The sequence below is a fragment of the Petromyzon marinus genome, chromosome 18, assembly GCF_048934315.1.
Source record: "Petromyzon marinus isolate PM22_M1 ecotype Great Lakes invasive population chromosome 18, UKy_Petmar_22M1.pri1.0, whole genome shotgun sequence".
Classification (NCBI taxonomy): Eukaryota; Metazoa; Chordata; class Hyperoartia; order Petromyzontiformes; family Petromyzontidae; genus Petromyzon; species Petromyzon marinus.
Window position 1 is genome coordinate 3,526,765 of NC_133684.1, and position 21,264 is coordinate 3,548,028.

The window sequence follows — 21,264 nt, forward strand, 5'->3', positions numbered from 1 at the left end:
GTACAACGTTCGTGGGCAGGGATGACTTGGTAGATGTAAATAAAAAAAATGTGCACTGATTCACGAAGTGTTTTACAAGCAGGTAAACACACTAAACATTACAAATTCAGGAAACGCAGAGGGAGTGTTTCACGAACACAAACCAAAATAATTGACCATATCTGCCATTAACGCTTCCCTGTACCAGAAAAAAAAAACCGAACAAATGTAATAACAATCTTATATATTGCAGTATGATGTTTCGCAAAATACGTTCGAAATTCAATATGTATGCAAAAATAGCCAAGAGGAGCTGCTTACGAATATTTGTCCAGACTGCAGGCTCTGCACGTGCACGTACACCTTGTGGGAGTCACCAGGGCTGCTCCTGTGGCTCGACATCCCTGACCCCACGATGCCGCCGTTCCTCGTGTCCCCGGTGCCGCTCTCGCCCTCTCTCGTGCAATCGCCACCACCACCACTGCCATCACCACCACCACCACCGCCACCGGCAACATAATCACCACCGCCTCCATCATCACCACCACCACCGCAACCCTCAGCTCCAAGTCCAACCATCGCGCGCCTCTCCTCGGCCTCTTGGGAGCTGCGCGACACCCCGCCAACAGCCTCCCCGCCTGCAGGCGGCGATTCGCCGTTCGGCAAACCCCGCAGAGACGGCGGTGAGGACCGAGGGCCGGCGGAGTGACCGCCGGCGAGTTTGGGACGAGCCTCCGGCTGCGGCTGCCCGCGCGCGTCGCTGCCCGACCGGCCCGAGCCCCGGGCAGCGATGGTCTCCTCGTCCAGCGAGCCTCTGCGGGGCCGAGCGTCGGCGGCACGGGTCCCGCATCTCCGCTTAGCCGGCGCCAACGCCTTCAGCACTCGGACGCTGCCCTGTGACGTGGAAGCGCGGCAGAGGAGAACTGAGACGAGGTGGGTAGCGGTATCCAATCGGCACGGTGGGCACAAGTGTCTAGGGCCTACAAAAAAGAACATCTGGCTGTCGCCTGATGAAGCCAGTTGTAATTACCGGCGAAACGTCGTACTCAGATTGTAAATGTTGTGGATTTGCTCTCCAACACACCGGTGTGCTGTACTAGTGACGAATTGGCCACGTTCTGTTTACGTGACAAACCTTACTAATTGGCTGTGTCGGGTGGTGGCGGGTTTAACGACACAATTATATATACGCGATCTAACAACAAGAAAAACCCTAGATCATGGAAAAAACTAAAAGGACCTACGAAAAAAACTATTTGACCCTGTTTAATTTTGTTTGTATGCATGACAAAATAAAATGTAACCAAGATATCTTCTTGAATAAATATATTTATATCGCAAGGATAGCCACAGTGTGTGTACACGTCAATGTAAAATCGGTTATTTTTTTCTTTCATAAGGTGAGAGAAATGAACACCGTTTATGAACTTTCCGTGTGAAACAAGCGGAGTGACAGCGGCGGTAGTAGTAAGATGGAGCAGCAGCAGTAGCAGCTGTAGAGAGTTATCACTGAAGGCCAACAGAAGTGTCTAGGGTCCGACAAGAACCTTCACCGGGTCCCGGGATATAAAGGGACTTCGATCATACGCCAAAGTTTACGGACAGCTCCTTGTCCACATTCACGCCACCGTTCGGTGATTCCTGCGTCGAAATCGTTATTATTATAATCTTCTAAGAGAGGAGCGCTCAATGGAGGCGCACGCTTTGGAATCACGCTGAGAGACAGCAGGAGGGGCTCACGGCTCGGAGGAAAAAAATGCAAGCGGGGGGAGTGATATTGAGAAAATGCAGTGCGCTAGGGCAGGACACATCGATAGAAAGGGCCGACGGTCGGCGCTCGAGACTCATGACGCAGCGGCAGCCACAGCGAGACGCCCGAGCGATGGCAACCGCTTGGAGAGACCGTCATTCAGCAGTGGATAGATCGCGGTTGACTGATGATGATGATGATGGAGAGCATCGCCATTGTCATCATGCTATTACTGAGGAATTGAAAGATGTTCGTCTGACATTCTGCTGACAACTTGAGAACTAAAATCAGGACCCGGATGAGTAAAGCAACAACAACAACAAAAACATCACGAAAAATGAAATAACATTGACACAACACAACTTTGTTTTTTGAGACACCATGCCCCGACCTGGACAGCAGGAGAACAACATTTTAACGGAGAAGATTTATCAGCTCGGTGCCCACTGCCTCATTGCCACCTGCGAGTCGCAAGGCAATCGATAGGGAGCGAATTCTGGAGATGGCGCGACAAGGCTTGTCTGGACCACGAGAAGATAGAGAGAGAGAGAGCGAGCGGGAATTACAGGGCCATCTGTCACCCTTTCCATTGTGGCAAATGGGTGGGAAATGTGAGGACGCGGCTGTGGAAGCGCTATTTACTCATGTCAACGTCTCTCTGAAGCGAAGGGCAATTGAGCCACAGTTGAAGCGTTACGAGTCGGGGTCAACTCAGCACATCGTCCTCTGCCGTACATTGTTCGAACACACAAATTTAAATCGTGGAATTCAGTCTACATTCTCCATGAATCCCCACCACTCCACCCCCGATAGTCTCGCACTGATCCCCAAACAATGCCTGCAGCCTCCTTACCCCCACACCCATTACGAACGCCTGCTTTGGGCTGTGAATCTATCACCGGCAACCCGGTGCAGACACCGGCGGCCTCGCGGTAGCGCATTCTCCGCTCGCCGGAGAGCTTCGCAGCTCGGATCCAGCGGTGGCTCCGGCTTCGACCGCGGCGCGTAACAGCCGCGATGCCCACGAGCCGTCTGCTGTGCAGCCGGCGGCCAAGTTCCCGCGACGTAAATTCGCAAGAGCGCGGGGGACATCCCGTGCCGGCGTCGCAGTCCAAAAGCACGAAATTCGAAAAATGACCGCCAATTTGCTGGACGGATGCACCGTGCGTTCAACTTCGTTCGCCGGCCGCGCTGATCGGAGGTGCGGGACTCAAATGGATCAGTACGCAGCAATTAATTATCAGCACCCTGCTGCACGAAGTTTGGTATGATCCTACTGACAGGGAGCCATGAGACTCGGGAAGGCTTTCCTGGGTAAGCAATCGTGGTCTCAATAATAATAATGAAATGATGTTGCCCCGCTCAGCAGGTCTAGCTGCAAGCTGCAAAACGCAGCCTGATAGATGAATTGAAAAAGACGTAGAAGAGGTGCAGGGGGAGGGGGGGGGTGATGGTTGAGGTGGGTGGGACTCACCGACTTGACCACGTAAAGCATGTCTGAGGTCGCGGTGTCTTTACAAATAACAGCTCCACGCCTGTAACGAGCACACACACACTTAGCAAACATTTTGCGCGCAACACACTTCAGCCCACCGCCTAGCCACATTCCACGCCGTCACGATGCTGCTGAACGTGACACGTGGGTTCTCACAGCCAACGCTGCGATCGGTCGTTTTGTTTTTGTACGTGGCCCAAGCCAAACATAAATCATCACCGATTGATGTCGATTGTTCATACAAGGCAACCTCGCTGGCCACTGAATTCCAAGGCTTATTTCCAATTTTAATTGCTAATTCATACATTTTGCTCAGGAGGTTTCGAACAATCGTAATGGGATCACAGTGCATCGTCAAGATCAAATGACAACGAATAACACAACGAGGTTGGTATGTGGGAGCAAAACCAGAGTAACCAGAGGTAAACGAATGCGGAGAGAGGGACAGCACTCCAATGTCTGCACGAAGCATTTGATGACATCTCCTGGCCACCTCGCAGCCCCACTGGGATTGGGAGTTTCGCAAAATACAAAACACTAAACTATATATTTCTTTATTTAACCAGATAAGGCCCATATTCTTAGTTTTTTCGGTAAAGTCACGTTGAAGAGAAACAACAAAATAACAAAATATATATAAAACAATAAAAATTCTCACGACGTTTCGACCATAACTCAAACGGTCATCATCAGGTGTGTCGGTTTGCATAAATTTATTTTGAAAACGGCATATTTATTTATTTATATAAAAAATAACGTTTGCGTCACGCGCAACGATTGGCTGTTTGCCAGGACTAGTCCATCTATTTTTTGAAAAGAGGAGGGGGGAGACGAAATTTGTTTTTATGTATGCTGTCTGAAAGCCACTGTAAGCGTGAACAATCAATCAAGAACTGAAATGATTTATCAAATCTTTCCAATGATTGCTAAGATAGAATCCATCTTCTCGGTTGAAATTGTCTCTGTGTTTGTATATGTGGATAGCCTCATGAACGAATCTCTCATGGAAGCCAGATGGCTTACAAAGAACCTCCGTCTTGGAAAAGTCAATGGCATGTGAGCCTACTGAATTAGAACAATGATCTGCTACGGCCGAGGTGTTGGTCCTACCGTGTTTAAGGTCTGCTTTATGTTCACGAATGCGGTCCGATATATGGCGTTTGGTTTCTCCAATGTAACTACTACCACAGAGGCAACTTAGTTTGTAGACACCAGGGTATTGTATGTCCGGACTCACATCTTTTACAGACGGAACCAGATCACGGATTTTATGTAATGTGTTGAAACGGACCTGGATCTTGTGTTTATTCAAGATTTTGGAGATCTTTTTTGTGATCCCAGCAATGTAGGGTAAAGTGATGGTTTTGAAAGGCTCCTCAAGAGGGTTCTTCTTCATGGTTTGAGTGATAGCTTTGCGGATTGTATAGTCGGAGTAACCATTAGCCCTAAGAGCTTGGTGTACGTGCTTGAGTTCACTGCTTATGTGTTCCTGGTCGGATATGCATTGGGCTCTATGATACAGAGTCTTGATGAGAGAATTCTTCTGTGATGGATGGTGGTGGGAATCCGGTTTCAGATAAGCATCCGTATGGGTAGCTTTCCTGTAGACAGAGTGGCTCATTGAACCATCAGGTCTCTTTTTAATTAGGACATCCAAAAAAGGTATCTTGCCATCTATTTCGACTTCCATGGTAAATCTGATGGCTGGGTGTATGGAATTGATGTGGTCGAAGAATTGGTCTAGAGCAGGCCGGCCATGTGGCCAGATGACAAAAGTGTCATCCACGTACCTCTTCCATAAGGTTGGGCGCAGAGTGGCAGTCTGGATGGCGTCAGTCTCAAATTTCTCCATGAAAATGTTAGCTATAACTGGAGAAAGGGGGGAGCCCATTGGGGTGCCCTCAGTTTGTTTGTAGAAAGTTCCATTCCAAGTGAAGTATGTATTGGTTAAACAGTGTCTCACCAGGGGGGGTACCTCAGTGTTTAGTCCTTGATGAACCAAGTCTTCAATGATTGCAATGGTGTCAGGTACAGGAACCTTGGTGAATAAGGAAACTACATCAAAACTGACAAGCAGGTCGTCTGGGGACAGGGAAATACCCTTGATTGTTGATACCAGGTGAGTAGAATTTTGTACCGCAGAGGTGGTCTTTCCAGTGAAAGGACGCAGGATTTCAGACAAAAAACGAGCTAGTTTGTAGGTGGGGGAGCTGATAGTAGAGACTATGGGACGAAGAGGTGTATCAACTTTATGTATTTTTGGTAAGCCGTATAATCTTGGTGGCCTGGCAGCAGAAGGTTTCAATGAAAACTGTTTAGATTGATCAATTAATGCGGTTGAATCAGAAATTATTTTGTTGGTTTGTGTGACGAGGCTGTTGGTGGGATCTCTTTTTATTTTTGTATAACTACCATCGTCGAGTAATTCTTACATTTTGTTGTTGTATTCTATTTTATCCATGATAACAGTAGCATTGCCTTTGTCAGCTGAGAGAACTACAATATCATTCCTCTTTTTTAATTTATATAATTCAAAACGCTCATTTTTGCTGAGGTTGCTAGCTGGCATCTTAGCGTTTTGAGGGTTGCAGCGATTTCAGATCTTGCTACGTCTGCAGCGATGTGACCCAGGCCCCTGAGAGCAACGTCTACTTGGGCAATTATATCATTAACTGGTATGTGTTTAGGTGTGACTGCAAAGTTTAGACCTTTAGCTAAAACGGATTTCAGACCATCGGAAATAGAACTGTTACTGCGATTAATTACGACTTTATTAACGTCTAACTTTTTGGTGTGTGGGTCCGGTCTTTTGTTGAATAGGAAGTTAAATTTGGAAATCAGGTTTTCCTTACATTTGGTCGACATAGTAGCAGCTGAAGAGGCAGTCATATTGTCTACATGTTCCCAATCCGATGTGGACATTATTGCCGTCAATGATAAGTGTGATTTGTAGAGTGTCTTGTCTAACTGATCTAGTTCTGTGCGTATAAGTCTGATTTTTTCTGAGATAAGAGCTAAGCTAGTTTTGAAAAGAATTCGTTTCGCATTAGAAGAAGTTACAGTAGCAGAGGTGAGTGTAAATGCGATTGGTATTACCCCAGAGTCGCGGCATCTCTTCAGGAAGGTGAGAGACTCGATCAGCTGAGCTTTCTTATCCCGGAGTTTGTTGAAAGATCTTAAAGTTATGTGAAAACCCTCCCCGTAGAGGCGATTAAATTTTGATTTAAAGCTTTCGTGACTGCAGTAATTCATATTCTTAGTTTTTTCGGTAAAGTCACGTTGAAGAGAAACAACAAAATAACAAAATATATATAAAACAATAAAAATTCTCACGACGTTTCGACCATAACTCAAACGGTCATCATCAGGTGTGTCGGTTTGCATAAATTTATTTTGAAAACGGCATATTTATTTATTTATATAAAAAATAACGTTTGCGTCACGCGCAACGATTGGCTGTTTGCCAGGACTAGTCCATCTATTTTTTGAAAAGAGGAGGGGGGAGACGAAATTTGTTTTTATGTATGCTGTCTGAAAGCCACTGTAAGCGTGAACAATCAATCAAGAACTGAAATGATTTATCAAATCTTTCCAATGATTGCTAAGATAGAATCCATCTTCTCGGTTGAAATTGTCTCTGTGTTTGTATATGTGGATAGCCTCATGAACGAATCTCTCATGGAAGCCAGATGGCTTACAAAGAACCTCCGTCTTGGAAAAGTCAATGGCATGTGAGCCTACTGAATTAGAACAATGATCTGCTACGGCCGAGGTGTTGGTCCTACCGTGTTTAAGGTCTGCTTTATGTTCACGAATGCGGTCCGAGATATGGCGTTTGGTTTCTCCAATGTAACTACTACCACAGAGGCAACTTAGTTTGTAGACACCAGGGTATTGTATGTCCGGAATCACATCTTTTACAGACGGAACCAGATCACGGATTTTATGTAATGTGTTGAAACGGACCTGGATCTTGTGTTTATTCAAGATTTTAGAGATCTTTTTTGTGATCCCAGCAATGTAGGGTAAAGTGATGGTTTTGAAAGGCTCCTCAAGAGGGTTCTTCTTCATGGTTTGAGTGATAGCTTTGCGGATTGTATAGTCGGAGTAACCATTAGCCCTAAGAGCTTGGTGTACGTGCTTGAGTTCACTGCTTATGTGTTCCTGGTCGGATATGCATTGGGCTCTATGATACAGAGTCTTGATGAGAGAATTCTTCTGTGATGGATGGTGGTGGGAATCCGGTTTCAGATAAGCATCCGTATGGGTAGCTTTCCTGTAGACAGAGTGGCTCATTGAACCATCAGGTTTCTTTTTAATTAGGACATCCAAAAAAGGTATCTTGCCATCTATTTCGACTTCCATGGTAAATCTGATGGCTGGGTGTATGGAATTGATGTGGTCGAAGAATTGGTCTAGAGCAGGCCGGCCATGTGGCCAGATGACAAAAGTGTCATCCACGTACCTCTTCCATAAGGTTGGGCGCAGAGTGGCAGTCTGGATGGCGTCAGTCTCAAATTTCTCCATGAAAATGTTAGCTATAACTGGAGAAAGGGGGGAGCCCATTGGGGTGCCCTCAGTTTGTTTGTAGAAAGTTCCATTCCAAGTGAAGTATGTATTGGTTAAACAGTGTCTCACCAGGGGGGGTACCTCAGTGTTTAGTCCTTGATGAACCAAGTCTTCAATGATTGCAATGGTGTCAGGTACAGGAACCTTGGTGAATAAGGAAACTACATCAAAACTGACAAGCAGGTCGTCTGGGGACAGGGAAATACCCTTGATTGTTGATACCAGGTGAGTAGAATTTTGTACCGCAGAGGTGGTCTTTCCAGTGAAAGGACGCAGGATTTCAGACAAAAAACGAGCTAGTTTGTAGGTGGGGGAGCTGATAGTAGAGACTATGGGACGAAGAGGTGTATCAACTTTATGTATTTTTGGTAAGCCGTATAATCTTGGTGGCCTGGCAGCAGAAGGTTTCAATGAAAACTGTTTAGATTGATCAATTAATGCGGTTGAATCAGAAATTATTTTGTTGGTTTGTGTGACGAGGCTGTTGGTGGGATCTCTTTTTATTTTTGTATAACTACCATCGTCGAGTAATTCTTTAATTTTGTTGTTGTATTCTATTTTATCCATGATAACAGTAGCATTGCCTTTGTCAGCTGAGAGAACTACAATATCATAAAATAAATAAATTTATGCAAACCGACACACCTGATGATGACCGTTTGAGTTATGGTCGAAACGTCGTGAGAATTTTTATTGTTTTATATATATTTTGTTATTTTGTTGTTTCTCTTCAACGTGACTTTACCGAAAAAACTAAGAATATGAATTACTGCAGTCACGAAAGCTTTAAATCAGATAAGGCCCATCGAGATATACAGCTCTTTTTTTTCTTCAGAAGAGACCTGGCCACAAATGAAAGCTCAACGAAGTGGCTTATCGTCATGTGGACATTTATAGCAGCAACTAAATACTCGAAACGCACCTCGATTATAAATGTGGAGGGGGAAAACCGGAGGACCCGGATGAAAATTCCACGCGACCGTGGCAAGAGAGAGAGGGAGACATGCGAACTCCAAATATATATAGGCGTCAGGGTCAATGGTTGAGCCCACAACCTCCTGTACATCAGGAGTCGTCGTTAACATCTCGCCACCGTGACACCAAATCTGCATGAACCACGGGCAATGTGTCACGTGAAAATAAAATCTAAACGTTTGCACGTCATGGTAATGCTCCGCAGGTGTGTCACTTGCACAATGCTCACCTTTGTGTTTGTCACAAGCTATACATCATAGCCAGTTATGGGATGCCTAATGATGGCACCCACTCATTGTATGCTGAATTGACCGAGAGGAAGATCGGTACAGGTTCCGATAGGATGCCAATTGGCACTGTAATTATGTTTGGCAAGGAATCGATGCTGGGTGGCCGGTATGGCATCGCAGCACACGAACCACGATCAAACAACAGACGCCGACTGGTGGCATCAATGCGACGCTTTGGCCAGGTTCGGTGCACTGTGAGTGATGAAGTGTCAAAGTCTTGCTGGCAGGATGTCACCGGACAGGTTTTGTGTGTTAATAGACTGAGATGAGTGGAAGATGCACCACCTGTGCTCCCCTCTGTGCCACCTTGCTGTGTTTTAACCGCACGGCGCTCCGCTCGTTGTCGCGAGCGTCGCTCCTCTGCCCTCCGCCGATCTTGACACCGCTGGTACCGGTCATCGGCAAGTCCACTAAGCTCCTCATCCTTTCCAGCCCGTGCCGTGCCCGTTTCGACCCCGCTACCCGGCCAAACAAAAGCTGTCTCGGGCAGGTGGTGGATGAGCACGTGTGGGGAGCGGTGGCGCAGCAGTTAGCGCGCTACTCTACGAACCCTGTGACCCGAGTTCGATTCCCGCTCACGGCCAACACCGGTGACGATTATCTGAACCGGTCCTGGGCCTCCCCTAAGTCGGCTCGGCCTCAAATAAGTACTCGGCGCGGTGTGTAGTAAACATCGCAACTGGGGAGACAAAGGCGGTCGGGCGTTGTGCTGGCCACCCACCCCCTCGTGTGCCGTGCCGGCCTTCATAGGTGCTCGCTAACAGCACTCGCCCCAACAGTCTGTTAAGGCTACATGTGGAGGAGGGGGATCTTTGTCATTGTCTTTGTCCGGATGAGCATGCCGACTCCACGACCCAGCCAACGCAGCCTCGCCTGGTCACGGATTCCGAAGCGCTGGCGAACCTAAAGTAGCTGTGGATGCACACGCTGGTGCTGTCGAGCGGGAGCAAGTGGAGGGGCCAGCCTTGGAACTCCTCCAGGGAGCGGAGGAAGCTGACAAACTCGGGCTCGCCACTGCACACGCCGTTCTGCATGAAGATGTTCACAAAGTCCTGCAGCAGCAGCAGCAGTGACACACAGTGGCCACGGGTGTGCGTGAGGACATGCATGGGTCACCACGTTGACAATTCTGCACCCAGGGCTTACATTTCTCACCGAGTCATTTTCAGGTCGCTGGTGAACCGGAGGGTGACGGCGACTGTGAATGGTTGCGACAGCCTTGTCGAGTGGTGTAGCAGTGCGGTGCTATGTGTGCCGATTGCGCTCTCTGGGTGGGTCGCAGACCCAAGCAGACCCCGCTGGAATGAAGCCCTGACTACAACTTGCATCATCGCTACTTCAGACACCCTTACTACTGCCCAACTTTGATGGCGTCTACCAGTGTTAATCATGTGCCGGTGGGAGCATGGGCTATATTCGGGGAGGAAAGTCCTCTTGCTGAGCCCCCTGATTTAATATACTTCATGGGTTTGCCATGTCTGCTCACGACGTCTCTCACTTTACAGTTAATTCTTACTGGAAAGTTGTAAGGTGTGTCACTAAGAAGTGGTCGTATCCTTCATCCATTTGTCAATCCACAGATGGATGAAGGTTGCCTTACACCACGTCCGTCGTGGGAGTTGTATGTCCGCACTTCACGAGGCTGGTGAGTGAGCGTTAGGTCAGGGACCGGTACAGATATCGGTCGTTACTCGTGTATCGTCGTGGCCAGGAATCAAACTCAGGTCACAAGGTTAAGAGCGCTTCCCCCCCCCTCTCCATTTAACCATCTAAATAATACTCGTCGATTACGCACGCGTAAAATGCGTTGAAATAATAAGTAAGTTACGACTAATTTTTTTGTGTAAATATCCGTAGGCGATGTGTACTTTGAAGGATCACACATCAATAAAAACGCTAGTGACTCGTGCCCAATTACATAGATTTTTTTTTAAAAGCACTTTTTTACGTGACACCCCCAGATACATTGATGGGTGGGGGGGGGAGACCACACCTGCGGATGTCAAAATTTAGAGTTCAACATTTCACAGTGAGTCTTTACATATGCTGTCATTTAAGCGAGCCAGCCCCATGCGCGTTGCCTCATCGTGTTCACAGCAGTCATCCCTCTCCTGCAGTCATCACTCACTCGCCTCGTTCTATTCACGTAAATTACGCAACGCGCATCAATTTTCGCCCCTGTGTGTGTTTACCCCGCGCAGCCAAATATGGAACTCCTTCACATATACGCAATGAAGGTGCAAGGTTATGAAATGAAGACTCTAAACCCGACACCACGTTTAAACAATGGGCGCTATTTGTGTTGTTTATCGGGGCGGAGACCCACTAAGCCTACGCAGGAATGCAAGGAACTCTAGTTCGAGCGTATTGTATGTGCGTATGTTGAAATTCTTTCGCACCGTACGTAGCCAACCGCGCTAATCGGAGGTGCGCGTGAAGGACAACAAATTAAAACACAAAATTTAATTTCTAAATAGTTGAATTTTCAATCCAGGTGATTTAAAAGTGTTTACAGCGGCTTCCCACTATCGGAAGGAAGAGCGTTCCAGACGGGCGCGGAAGCGCGCGAGAAAGCGCGCGATGCCGAGGCCGTGTTTGTTCGATGGCCAGACGAGAGCCGCCGCTGCTGGGAGGAGGAGGGAGGAGGAGGGAGGGAGGGAGGAGGAGGAGGGAGGAGGGAGGAGGAGGGAGGAGGAGGAGGAGGGAGGAGGGAGGAGGAGGGAGGAGGAGGGAGGAGGAGGGAGGAGGAGGGAGGGAGGGAGGAGGAGGGAGGAGGAGGGAGGAGGGAGGGAGGAGGAGGGAGGGAGGGAGGGAGGGAGGAGGGAGGAGGGGGGAGGGAGGGAGGGAGGGAGGAGGGAGGGAGAGAGGAGGGAGGAGGGGGGAGGGAGGGAGGGAGGGAGGGAGGGAGGGGGGAGGGGGGAGGGAGGGAGGAGGGAGGGAGGAGGGGGGAGGGAGACCTGTCGGTTGACGGCGAGGAGGGCGACCGTCTCCTTGCACACGACCGTGGCGTTCCGCCTCGCTCGCATCAAAATGGCCAGGTCCTGTAACGCGAGGAATGATCGAGCGCCGTTACGAAGAGTCGAGGGAGGGCAACTGCCGTGGGGTCACGGTGAGCACACGGGACTTTGCGAGGCAGGAGTCGCGGTTCGATCTCCCGTCGCGGCAGTGAATGAAAGGCGCAAATGGCTTCACCCCTCCCTCCCCCCCCCCCAGCAATATGAATGGGTACATTATAGTTCGTTGATTGGCATGTCGCAGATGGTGGAGTAAGGTGTGGGCACATTTCCACCGCTGCCACGGTGTGGAAGAGTAGGCTAAAATACCCCCTCGAGGGGGCTCTGTGGAGTACGCGCCCCTGAAGGTTCTTTGTTTGCTGGTTCGTTTCACCAGCAGTGACGCAAGCGAGAGATTTCATGGCTGCACCTTTAACCCTTTACAAATTACCGCTCGTCCTGCGTGGACATCAAGTTGGCTCAATTACGGCAGGAGGTGCTCAATCGGCGCTTGCCAACGCACGCCGGGGCCGGTGCTGATTCAAGAGAGCCCGCGGCGGCGGCTGCAATGGTCACGGCGAGCCCCCGCCCCCCCCCCCCCCCGAGAGATCGCGGTAATTAATCGTCTTGGCTAATGAAGGCGTTGATAATTGTGATCGCGTAAATCAATGGAGTGCCGCAAAAAGCCTGCCTAAAGGTTACGTAACTCATTGGAGTTCACTCGAAGTGGTGTTCTTCTTCTGCATCTCCATCATCATCCACAAACCATGTCTTGTCTCCAGATATTGTAACGTGCGCTTGGAATGGCCAAACTGTGAGTCTTTACGCGGCGAATAGCGTACACACACGTGCGTAATGCTCACTCGGTTATGGAACATTTGCACGAGCGTTGAAGATGATCGAACTGCATAGGAATGTGAACTTCATAAACACTAAACTAGAGATGGGTTGTTATTTTTTTTTCTCTCCTGGCACCGGTTAAAGTTGATCAAAAAAAAATCCACAACAGGGCTGCCCTGCGCACAAACAAAAGTATCGAGTCACAAAGGTTCAGAATGTGAGGACGACGTTTCGCTGGTGATTGCATCCAGCTTCATCAGGCGATTTGCCAGAATTGTGATTGGAAAGTGGCGACGCGCGTTGATTTGCGCGAGCGTGTGTCACATCACACCCACCCCAAAGAAGTCGCCCTGCTTGAGGAAGGTGACCGTTTTGACGGACACCTCTCCGCTCTGCTGGTCCATGCGCACCTTGGTGACGAGAGCGGTGCCTGTGAGCAGGAGGTAGAAATTCTGGGGCACCTGGCCCTGCCGGATGATCATTCGGCCGGGGCCGAAGCTGTCATGCGTGGAGAAGAGAGGGGGGGTGGGGGCGGCACGTACTGTATGTTGAACGTCTTTCGCACCGTACGTAGGCAACAGTGCTAATAATCGGAGGTGCGGGGGTACGTATACTAAGCTATGTTGAGCGCAGCATCGTGCGCATGGTTGACACGCGACTTTAGATCGCTCGCAACGTGCGGTCAGGCCGGCTACGTTCGACTTATTACGTTTTACAGCCGACGCAAGCCGCCCCGTCATAAAAGCAATCCGCCGATGGACTTTCGGAGAGGAATCGAGGCACCGTTACCTTTCATACCAGCCGTATCTCACCAGGCCTTTCTGCATGGTCTTCGGGAATTCTCCAAATGCCTCCACGACGGTCCTCAAGGAGGTCAGCGCCTGCACGGAGGTCGCAAGAATCCATGCCACGCAAGGCACAAAAAAACAACACTCCCGTAGCAGAGAGGGTAGAAGCTACCACAATGTGGTGGGTGGGGGGGGGGGTGGCGGACACGACTCGCAACTTTGTGTTTTTCATACGGACCCCCGTGGCCACGTGAAACCTGCCACTTTGAGACGGCCTACAAACGAAGTTGTCCATCACCGTACCTCAACCGCGCTCATCGGAAACTGGGGGCCAATATATATTTTATTTTGACCTGGCAGCCGCGTTACTCATTTGAACGCGTTAAGCAAAACTTGCGTTACCTGCAGCTGCAGTTCTCGCAGCAACAGAAGTGTCCACGTTGTGTGGCCCGCCAAAGGCATTTAGAAGTCCTATTTGACCCTGGCTGATGGAATTTGTGAAACAAAATAGTCTCAGTTCTATTACGTGGATCGACGGGTGTGTGAGAGAGAGAGAGAAGTTTTCTGCTTGGAGAATTCCCCACCCCTGCTATGAAGAGAGACAGAGTGTTGGAGACAAGTGATATTGGCGAGCGCCTATGAAGGCTAGCACGACATAAGGGGTGTTGGGGTGGTTAGCATGGACACGGTGCAGGAAACATATTTGAACGTGTACGGGGAGCGTTATCCACACGCTCACGTGGTGACTTAGCACGCGAATACGCACAATGTGGAACAGTTTCATTGTTAACGCTGCTTTTGACTACACGGGCGTGGGCATGTGATCTTCTCTGTGCAACGTGGCCTTAGTAACCTGGGGGGGGGGGAGGGGACCACTGGGTCCGAGAAGGATCGAGACCCGCTCATGTGCACATCCTCCACGCGAGTTAATCTGTGTTCACGTGACACGTGGTGACGCTCGCCGTGGTGCGTGGGGTTGGCGCGTGATTTTTTGTTCAGGATGCGGCACAGAACGAATCTAAACACAAAAATAGAAAAAAGTTCTCGGTATGTTTAAGAAAAGAAAAAAAAAAACCCACTCGACTTAAAGCTTTCGTGACTGCAGGAATTCATATTCTTTGGGTCTTTCGGTAAAGTCACGTAGATATAGGTTCAAATGAAGTAAAAAACTACGACGTTTCGATCGCAACACAAGCGATCGTCATCAGGCAACGGGGGTTAAATGTACGGCCGTACATTTGGGCTACGTCCATTTCAAACCTTTGCCTTTAGAACCGATCCACGTAACTTTACCGAAAGACCCAAAGAATACAAAAAAAAAACCACACGCTCGAATATTGTGATAGCCAGGGCATTTTGTAGCAAGGAAAAAAATCAACGAAAAGTCAATGCCTTCATGGTTCAGTGCCCAACAATCGCCTTTGTTGTGCGTAAAAGTTGCACGCTTTGCAGCGTGCCGTGTCCGCTGAGAGAATGCGCGCTGCTGTGCTCAGGCCCAGGCAGACGCATTCCAACACACAAAGCTGTTTGCTCTGAACCGGAGGGCACGCGCAAGCAGACAAAGCGATTTTGCTCACTGTCACTTTGGCGGTACTGCGTTATTTGAATAGACCGTCGTCGATGCTGTTTAACCATCACGTAACCGATGTACATCATCATAATGTCCAATATTGGGAGGACACGGGAGCTGTGCACTTTTAAATCTATGATTGAAAACTGATTTCTTTACAACTGCGTTTGTTGTGTTTAGTTTGTTGTGTTTAGCTTGTTGTGATTAGTTTGTTGTGTTTAGTGTGTTGTGTTTAGTGTGTTGTGTTTAGTGTGTTGTGTTTAGTGTGTTGTGTTTAGTGTGTTGTGTTTAGTGTGTTGTGTTTAGTGTGTTGTGTTTAGTGTGTTGTGTTTAGTGTGTTGTGTTTAGTGTGTTGTGTTTAGTGTGTTGTGTTTAGTGTGTTGTGTTTAGTGTGTTGTGTTTAGTTTGTTGTGTTTAGTGTGTTGTGTTTAGTGTGTTGTGTTTAGTTTGTTGTGTTTAGTTTGTTGTGTTTAGTGTGTTGTGTTTAGTGTGTTGTGTTTAGTGTGCTGTGTTTAGTGTGTTGTGTTTAGTTTGTTGTGTTTAGTGTGTTGTGTTTAGTGTGTTGTGTTTAGTGTGTTGTATTTAGTGTGTTGTGTTTAGTTTGTTGTGTTTAGTGTGTTGTGTTTAGTGTGTTGTGGTTAGTGTGTTATGTTTAGTGTGTTGTGTTTAGTGTGTTGTGTTTAGTTTGTTGTGTTTAGTGTGTTGTGTTTAGTGTGTTGTGTTTAGTGTGTTGTGTTTAGTGTGTTGTGTTTAGTGTGTTGTGTTTAGTGTGTTGTGTTTAGTGTGTTGTGTTTAGTGTGTTGTGTTTAGTGTGTTGTCCTTCCCCCGCACCTCCGATAGTTATCACGGTTGGCTACGTACGGTGCGAAAAAACTTCAACATAAGTACATAGTCATCAACATTATCATCATCATCATTTTCACAACTCTGTTTTTTTAATGCACTATCGTCTATACAATAAATCCATCATATTCTTACGCACACAGAAGAAACAACACCATCGCAAGTTTCATCAATGTCATCGCCACTGCTATCATTATCACGTGATACAAGCTTTTAAAAATGGAATCGGACAAATATTCTTATGGAAAGAAACTCCTGAAGGAAAATAACCTTGAGATTAAGTATTCCTGGCATTGGTCAGTTATAACATTATCATCATCATCACCACCATGAGCATCATCATCCCATTACCATCATGCTCACCTGCCCCATCCTGGACAGCTGTGAAAAAGAGCTTCAGAGCTCATTGGATTCCTCCTCTTGCAGTGTAAATAAAGATTCTGATATGCAGACGTCGCGTGTAAAGTTTCTTTGTTCGTTCGTTCGTTCGTGTGTTCGTTTCTCGATCCGCTTGTCCTGGTGAGGGTCGCGGTGGCATCGTGTTGAGTAGTGGTGGTCCAGACTTCCCTTGCTACAGACTCCAGCACCACATTACTATACACTACGATACACTACTATACACTACTACACTATACACTACTATACACTACTACACTATACACTACTATACACTACACTATACACTACACTATACACTACACACGACTTTACACTGCACTACGATACACTACTATACACTACACTATACACGACAATACACTACAATACACTACACTATACACTACTATCCACTATATTATACACTACACTATACACCACAATACACGACACTATACACTACTATATCCCAGCTCTTCCTGGGGAATTACCAGACGTTCTCAGGCCAGCCGAGTGACAGTCCCGCCAGCGTGTCCTGGGCCGGCCCCGGGGGTCTTCGACCAGTGTGGAGTACGTGTATGAATTATTTCACATGTCATTCTCACGTGTGTTTGTATTTTCACACACACACACACGCAAAAACGCGTACAATCAGGGTTTGCAGAAACCCTGATTGAACACGTTCTGTGAAAACAACAACAACGGCCCAAAAAAAAAACCCTAGGCTGTTGGACAGAATTCTTTAGTGTCTGTTTGCCGGCAATGAAAAGCTAAGTTTTTAGCCACGGCTGCTTATTCTACAGTCGGAGGAAGTAATAGATTGGCTCTAGCTGAAATGTATTTAATTCACCGTTCTATCCCGCAATCGCAAAGTGTATAACAGCAGTACCGAAAGTCATCGCGATCTCCTGCTCAAGTGAGCACTCAGAATGTGGTCATCCACCCGATTTACAGCCCAGAGACAGTGGTGGACCATTCCACATTGCTATGGCGGGCCAAGTTTTTTTTTTCAAGAGGACAACCACAATTGACTTCCCCACAAAGTGGTAGTAATTTTAGAGACCCTCGACGGATGATGGGCTGGGTCGACCCCCCAACTAGGATTTGAACTTGAAGCCTCCGGATTGTGATCCGCTCGCTCTATCACTGAGCGAGCTGGTCGGCTCTATATCCACACACACACACATCATCACCATGTATAAATGCACGGTATCTGCCGTTAAGCATTCATTATGCTCAATGTACCTCTATAGAGTCCTGCAAGGCGATAACTTTGCATATAGGCATGCAGTGTTGACTCACCGCTCGTAACTTATCCTGGGAGCGGACAGCCGGTGGTAGAGATAGAACGGCCTTTGTCTCAGTGCTCACATCGTGCTGTGTAAACAACAACAACAAAACACAGTCAAGCAATTCATCATCCAGCTCGAGGTTTACACGCAAGTTGGTTGATTCCATACCGAGCCTCATCACTGCAAGAGTGACGAGAAATTATGCCAGGACCCCGCGCACAACGCAGATGTGCCATTGTAATGAGCTGTTTGTTAAGGAATAATCACTTATTCTTAGTTCTTTCGGTAAAGTCACGTTGAAGGGAAACAACAAAATAATAAAATATATATAGAACAATAATATATATTTTTTTATTTTGTTGTTTCCCTTCAACGTGACTTTACCGAAAGAACTAAGAATATGAATTACTGCAGTCACGAAAGCTTTAAATCAGAATGATCACTTGCGTCTATTGGTCGCTCAAATGCCCCAGAATCTCAAAGCGCCTTGCATCGCATCACAACATTTCAATCGTTCCCAATGCCCAGCCGTAGCTTTCATTTTTTGTTTAGCCTAGGGGACCCCCTGATGACAGCTCTCCCTGTGCAGCACAAGGTGATGGCTGCACCAGCCTGCTAGTGGGCATTCGTCTGTCAGGAGTTGGGTGACGTTGCAATTATACAGCACAGTCCGATATACCGCAACGCCACGTGGTGTTTTCATAACGCCAGTTGAACATAACTTAATGAATGTGTTAGGGAACATTTGTTTTGTTATAACACGGATGCCAATTGGATACAACGCGATCGAGTGGAGGGAACTACGTCGCGCGAGTAGGAATAAGCGGTCGTACGGCTGCCTCGGCGTTGCGTCACACAAGGCTTCGGGATACTGCTGGATGCTTCGAGATGCTACCCGCGCGCCTCGGTCTTTGGTCAGCCTGCGTTACGCATCGCACACGTGTTATCGCGGGCTGTGCTTTACCTCGATATTATATATTATTCATTATAACGCGATTTTCCCATAACGCGGTGTTCTTCAGGGACGCAACTACCGTATTATAAGAGAACAAAACTGCTGCTGTTTCAATTATATTACAAAGTCGCTTTTTTTAAATTAGACTAAATTTAACCGTGACTCCCACAAGCACGGCCTATTTTTTTTTTCAAATAACGTCACGGGATCTTTAACGTCCAATGTGAAGCAGACGGTGCATAATATGTGTTATCCTTAAATATTAAAACTTGAGGATAATAAACCAGCCGCGAGGTCTGAGGCTTTGATGGGAAAACCTTGGCAACAAGCGGCGAATGAGTTACAGCTCGGCCTTGTCACCAAAAGTATTTTATATCAATTATTTTATTTGAGTGTCACCAAAAGTATTTTATATCAATTATTTTATTTGAGTCCTGTTTGTGAAAGTCCATTGAGAAATTTTATATATATATCTTTAAATATCCCAACACACTCTTCTGCGTCTGCCAGTCACAGTAATAACCCGAGTAATCTTTGTCAAAGTTGAATAATGGCTGGTTCTGACCGAAAGATGAGGTTTTTTATATTCTCTTGGATTTAAAGGTTATGACGAAAGAATTGCATTTTGGCAGAACATTTGGAAAGTGTTAAATGAACCGTGTGTTTAGATGTTCACACCTCTTTGGTGCTGTATGCTCTACGTCTTCCGAACGTCTTCCACCGTTTCAATTCAATGTTTATTTTATGTTACATGGACAATCCCATTTAGGCAGTTACCCGATAAATATATTGCTGTGGTGGAAAGGAACCCAGCCAGCAGCCAGCTAGGAAACTCGAGGCATATATTATTTTGTTAGTAGTGGTACGATTGTAGCTTCGAAGAAGATTCAACTGGTCTGCAGGACGGGCTGGCGCCATCTGTGCCATCCGACAGAAAACCCTGCAAAAGGAAACTTGGGTACCTCTTTGGGAGCTCTGTAGAACGACGGATCGAAGGAGAGTCCATTGCCGTAAGATGTGAGGTCGCGTCCAAACTGAAGCTGAGCGAAGGACAACATCTCTGGCCTCGCCTGGGACGACTCCCTAAAGAATGCATGCAGTTGTGTGCATGCGGGTGTGTGCACACGCGTGTGTGCATGTGGTGGGAATTATGTGAATATTTGTAGGGCATTTGGTGCCAACGTAATACATTTGTGAAAGTACAAGGGAAACCGGAGAATTCAGACAAAATCTATGAATGAGTGGATAATACTCAAAGCTCTGCACAGATAGATTCGAAATGTAATTTCTGTACTGCCATCTCCTGGTCACCTCACAGCCCACTGTTTAGACGGTTATAGATCTCGTGACATTTATAGGAAACATGAATACGTCTTGAAGTTATTCAAAGGCATCAGTGTATAGATGCATGCTTGGAATTTACATTGAGATACGTAAAAAGGAACACGTGGAGTAGAGAACATACCCCAGGCTAATGACACAATTCAAACCGTTAAGAAAAGTTAAGTGGGCTTGTGCAGGACGCTTCACGAGAAGGGCTGATGGCACGTGGTCCAGAATCATTATGTGGCCGCCGAGGAATGGAAGACACCTGAGAGACCACCCACCAAGGGGATGGTGTCAGCTCGTGTGCAGCTGCTAGATGGAATATCACATCGCAGGACCTTGAGGGTTGGCATCGGCCTTGAGAGGCCTCCATCCGGCATTGCTGATCACGATTACATTTTAACACGTAGGCTATCGCGACCAATATCACCTATATTACAGGGTTTTGTGTCGTTAAACCCGCCACCACAAATCTGGCTGTCGCCTGATGAAGCTAGTTGTAATTACTGGCGAAACGTCGTACTCAAATTATAAACGTCATGGCTTAGCTCTCCAACACACCGGTGTGCTGTACTAGTGACGAATTGTGGCACGTTCTCTTGGGTGGTGGCGGGTTTAACGACACATTTGAATATGTACGCAATCTAACCCAAAAAAAATAACCTGTATTATGCACGAACACATTATTGATCGTGGTCGGTCACGATGACGATGAATGCCTCTTTGCTACCTCGTTGCGCATTCTGGCGCTTCTTAAGATCTCCCTGAACTGGCAGCCTGACGTCAGAACGCACATGCTTAATTAATCAATGGAATTGGTCAATCCATCACTGCCGCTGCTGGTTCTCAACGGGTCAGCGACGGCAGTTGAAACGACGTTTAACCAAAAAAAATGGGTGACGTGTGTTAATATCTCATCCAAGATAAGGCTGACACTGATGAATGGCCAGGCCCGACGGTTACCGTGTGTTGCTTAATCGTGTCTTAATGAACCGAGGGATTCACTGATTACAGTCGGCAATGAACAAGGGGAGCCTGCGGCAGTTGGAGAACTACAATATTAAAAGTTCGCTTAGGAACAGATTCATAATTTATTCTGAAGAGAGTCTTACAGCCTTATAACTTCCGATGTCCGACGTGAACGCGCGTAATGCGTCACTGAAAAGTTTTTTTGTGTTCATTTAATCATCATTATGATCGCACCGTGCATTGTCCATCCAC

The 21,264-nt window shown here is 47.3% G+C and overlaps 1 protein-coding gene across 2 annotated transcripts in view; it reads right to left on the reverse strand.

Moving 5' to 3' along the window:
* Positions 1-21,264, reverse strand: part of LOC116943575 (uncharacterized) — a 38,174-nt gene that overhangs the window by 4,865 nt on the left and 12,045 nt on the right. For both annotated transcript variants that reach the window (XM_032956521.2, XM_032956520.2), the window contains exons 4-11: positions 19,680-19,800; positions 17,773-17,847; positions 13,681-13,772; positions 13,227-13,389; positions 12,016-12,099; positions 9,962-10,110; positions 3,204-3,264; positions 301-873 (exon numbers count right to left, since the gene is read on the reverse strand). In XM_032956521.2, the coding sequence (XP_032812412.2) occupies positions 301-873; positions 3,204-3,264; positions 9,962-10,110; positions 12,016-12,099; positions 13,227-13,389; positions 13,681-13,772; positions 17,773-17,847; positions 19,680-19,800 (1,318 nt within the window). The remainder of the gene's footprint in view (positions 1-300; positions 874-3,203; positions 3,265-9,961; positions 10,111-12,015; positions 12,100-13,226; positions 13,390-13,680; positions 13,773-17,772; positions 17,848-19,679; positions 19,801-21,264) is intronic.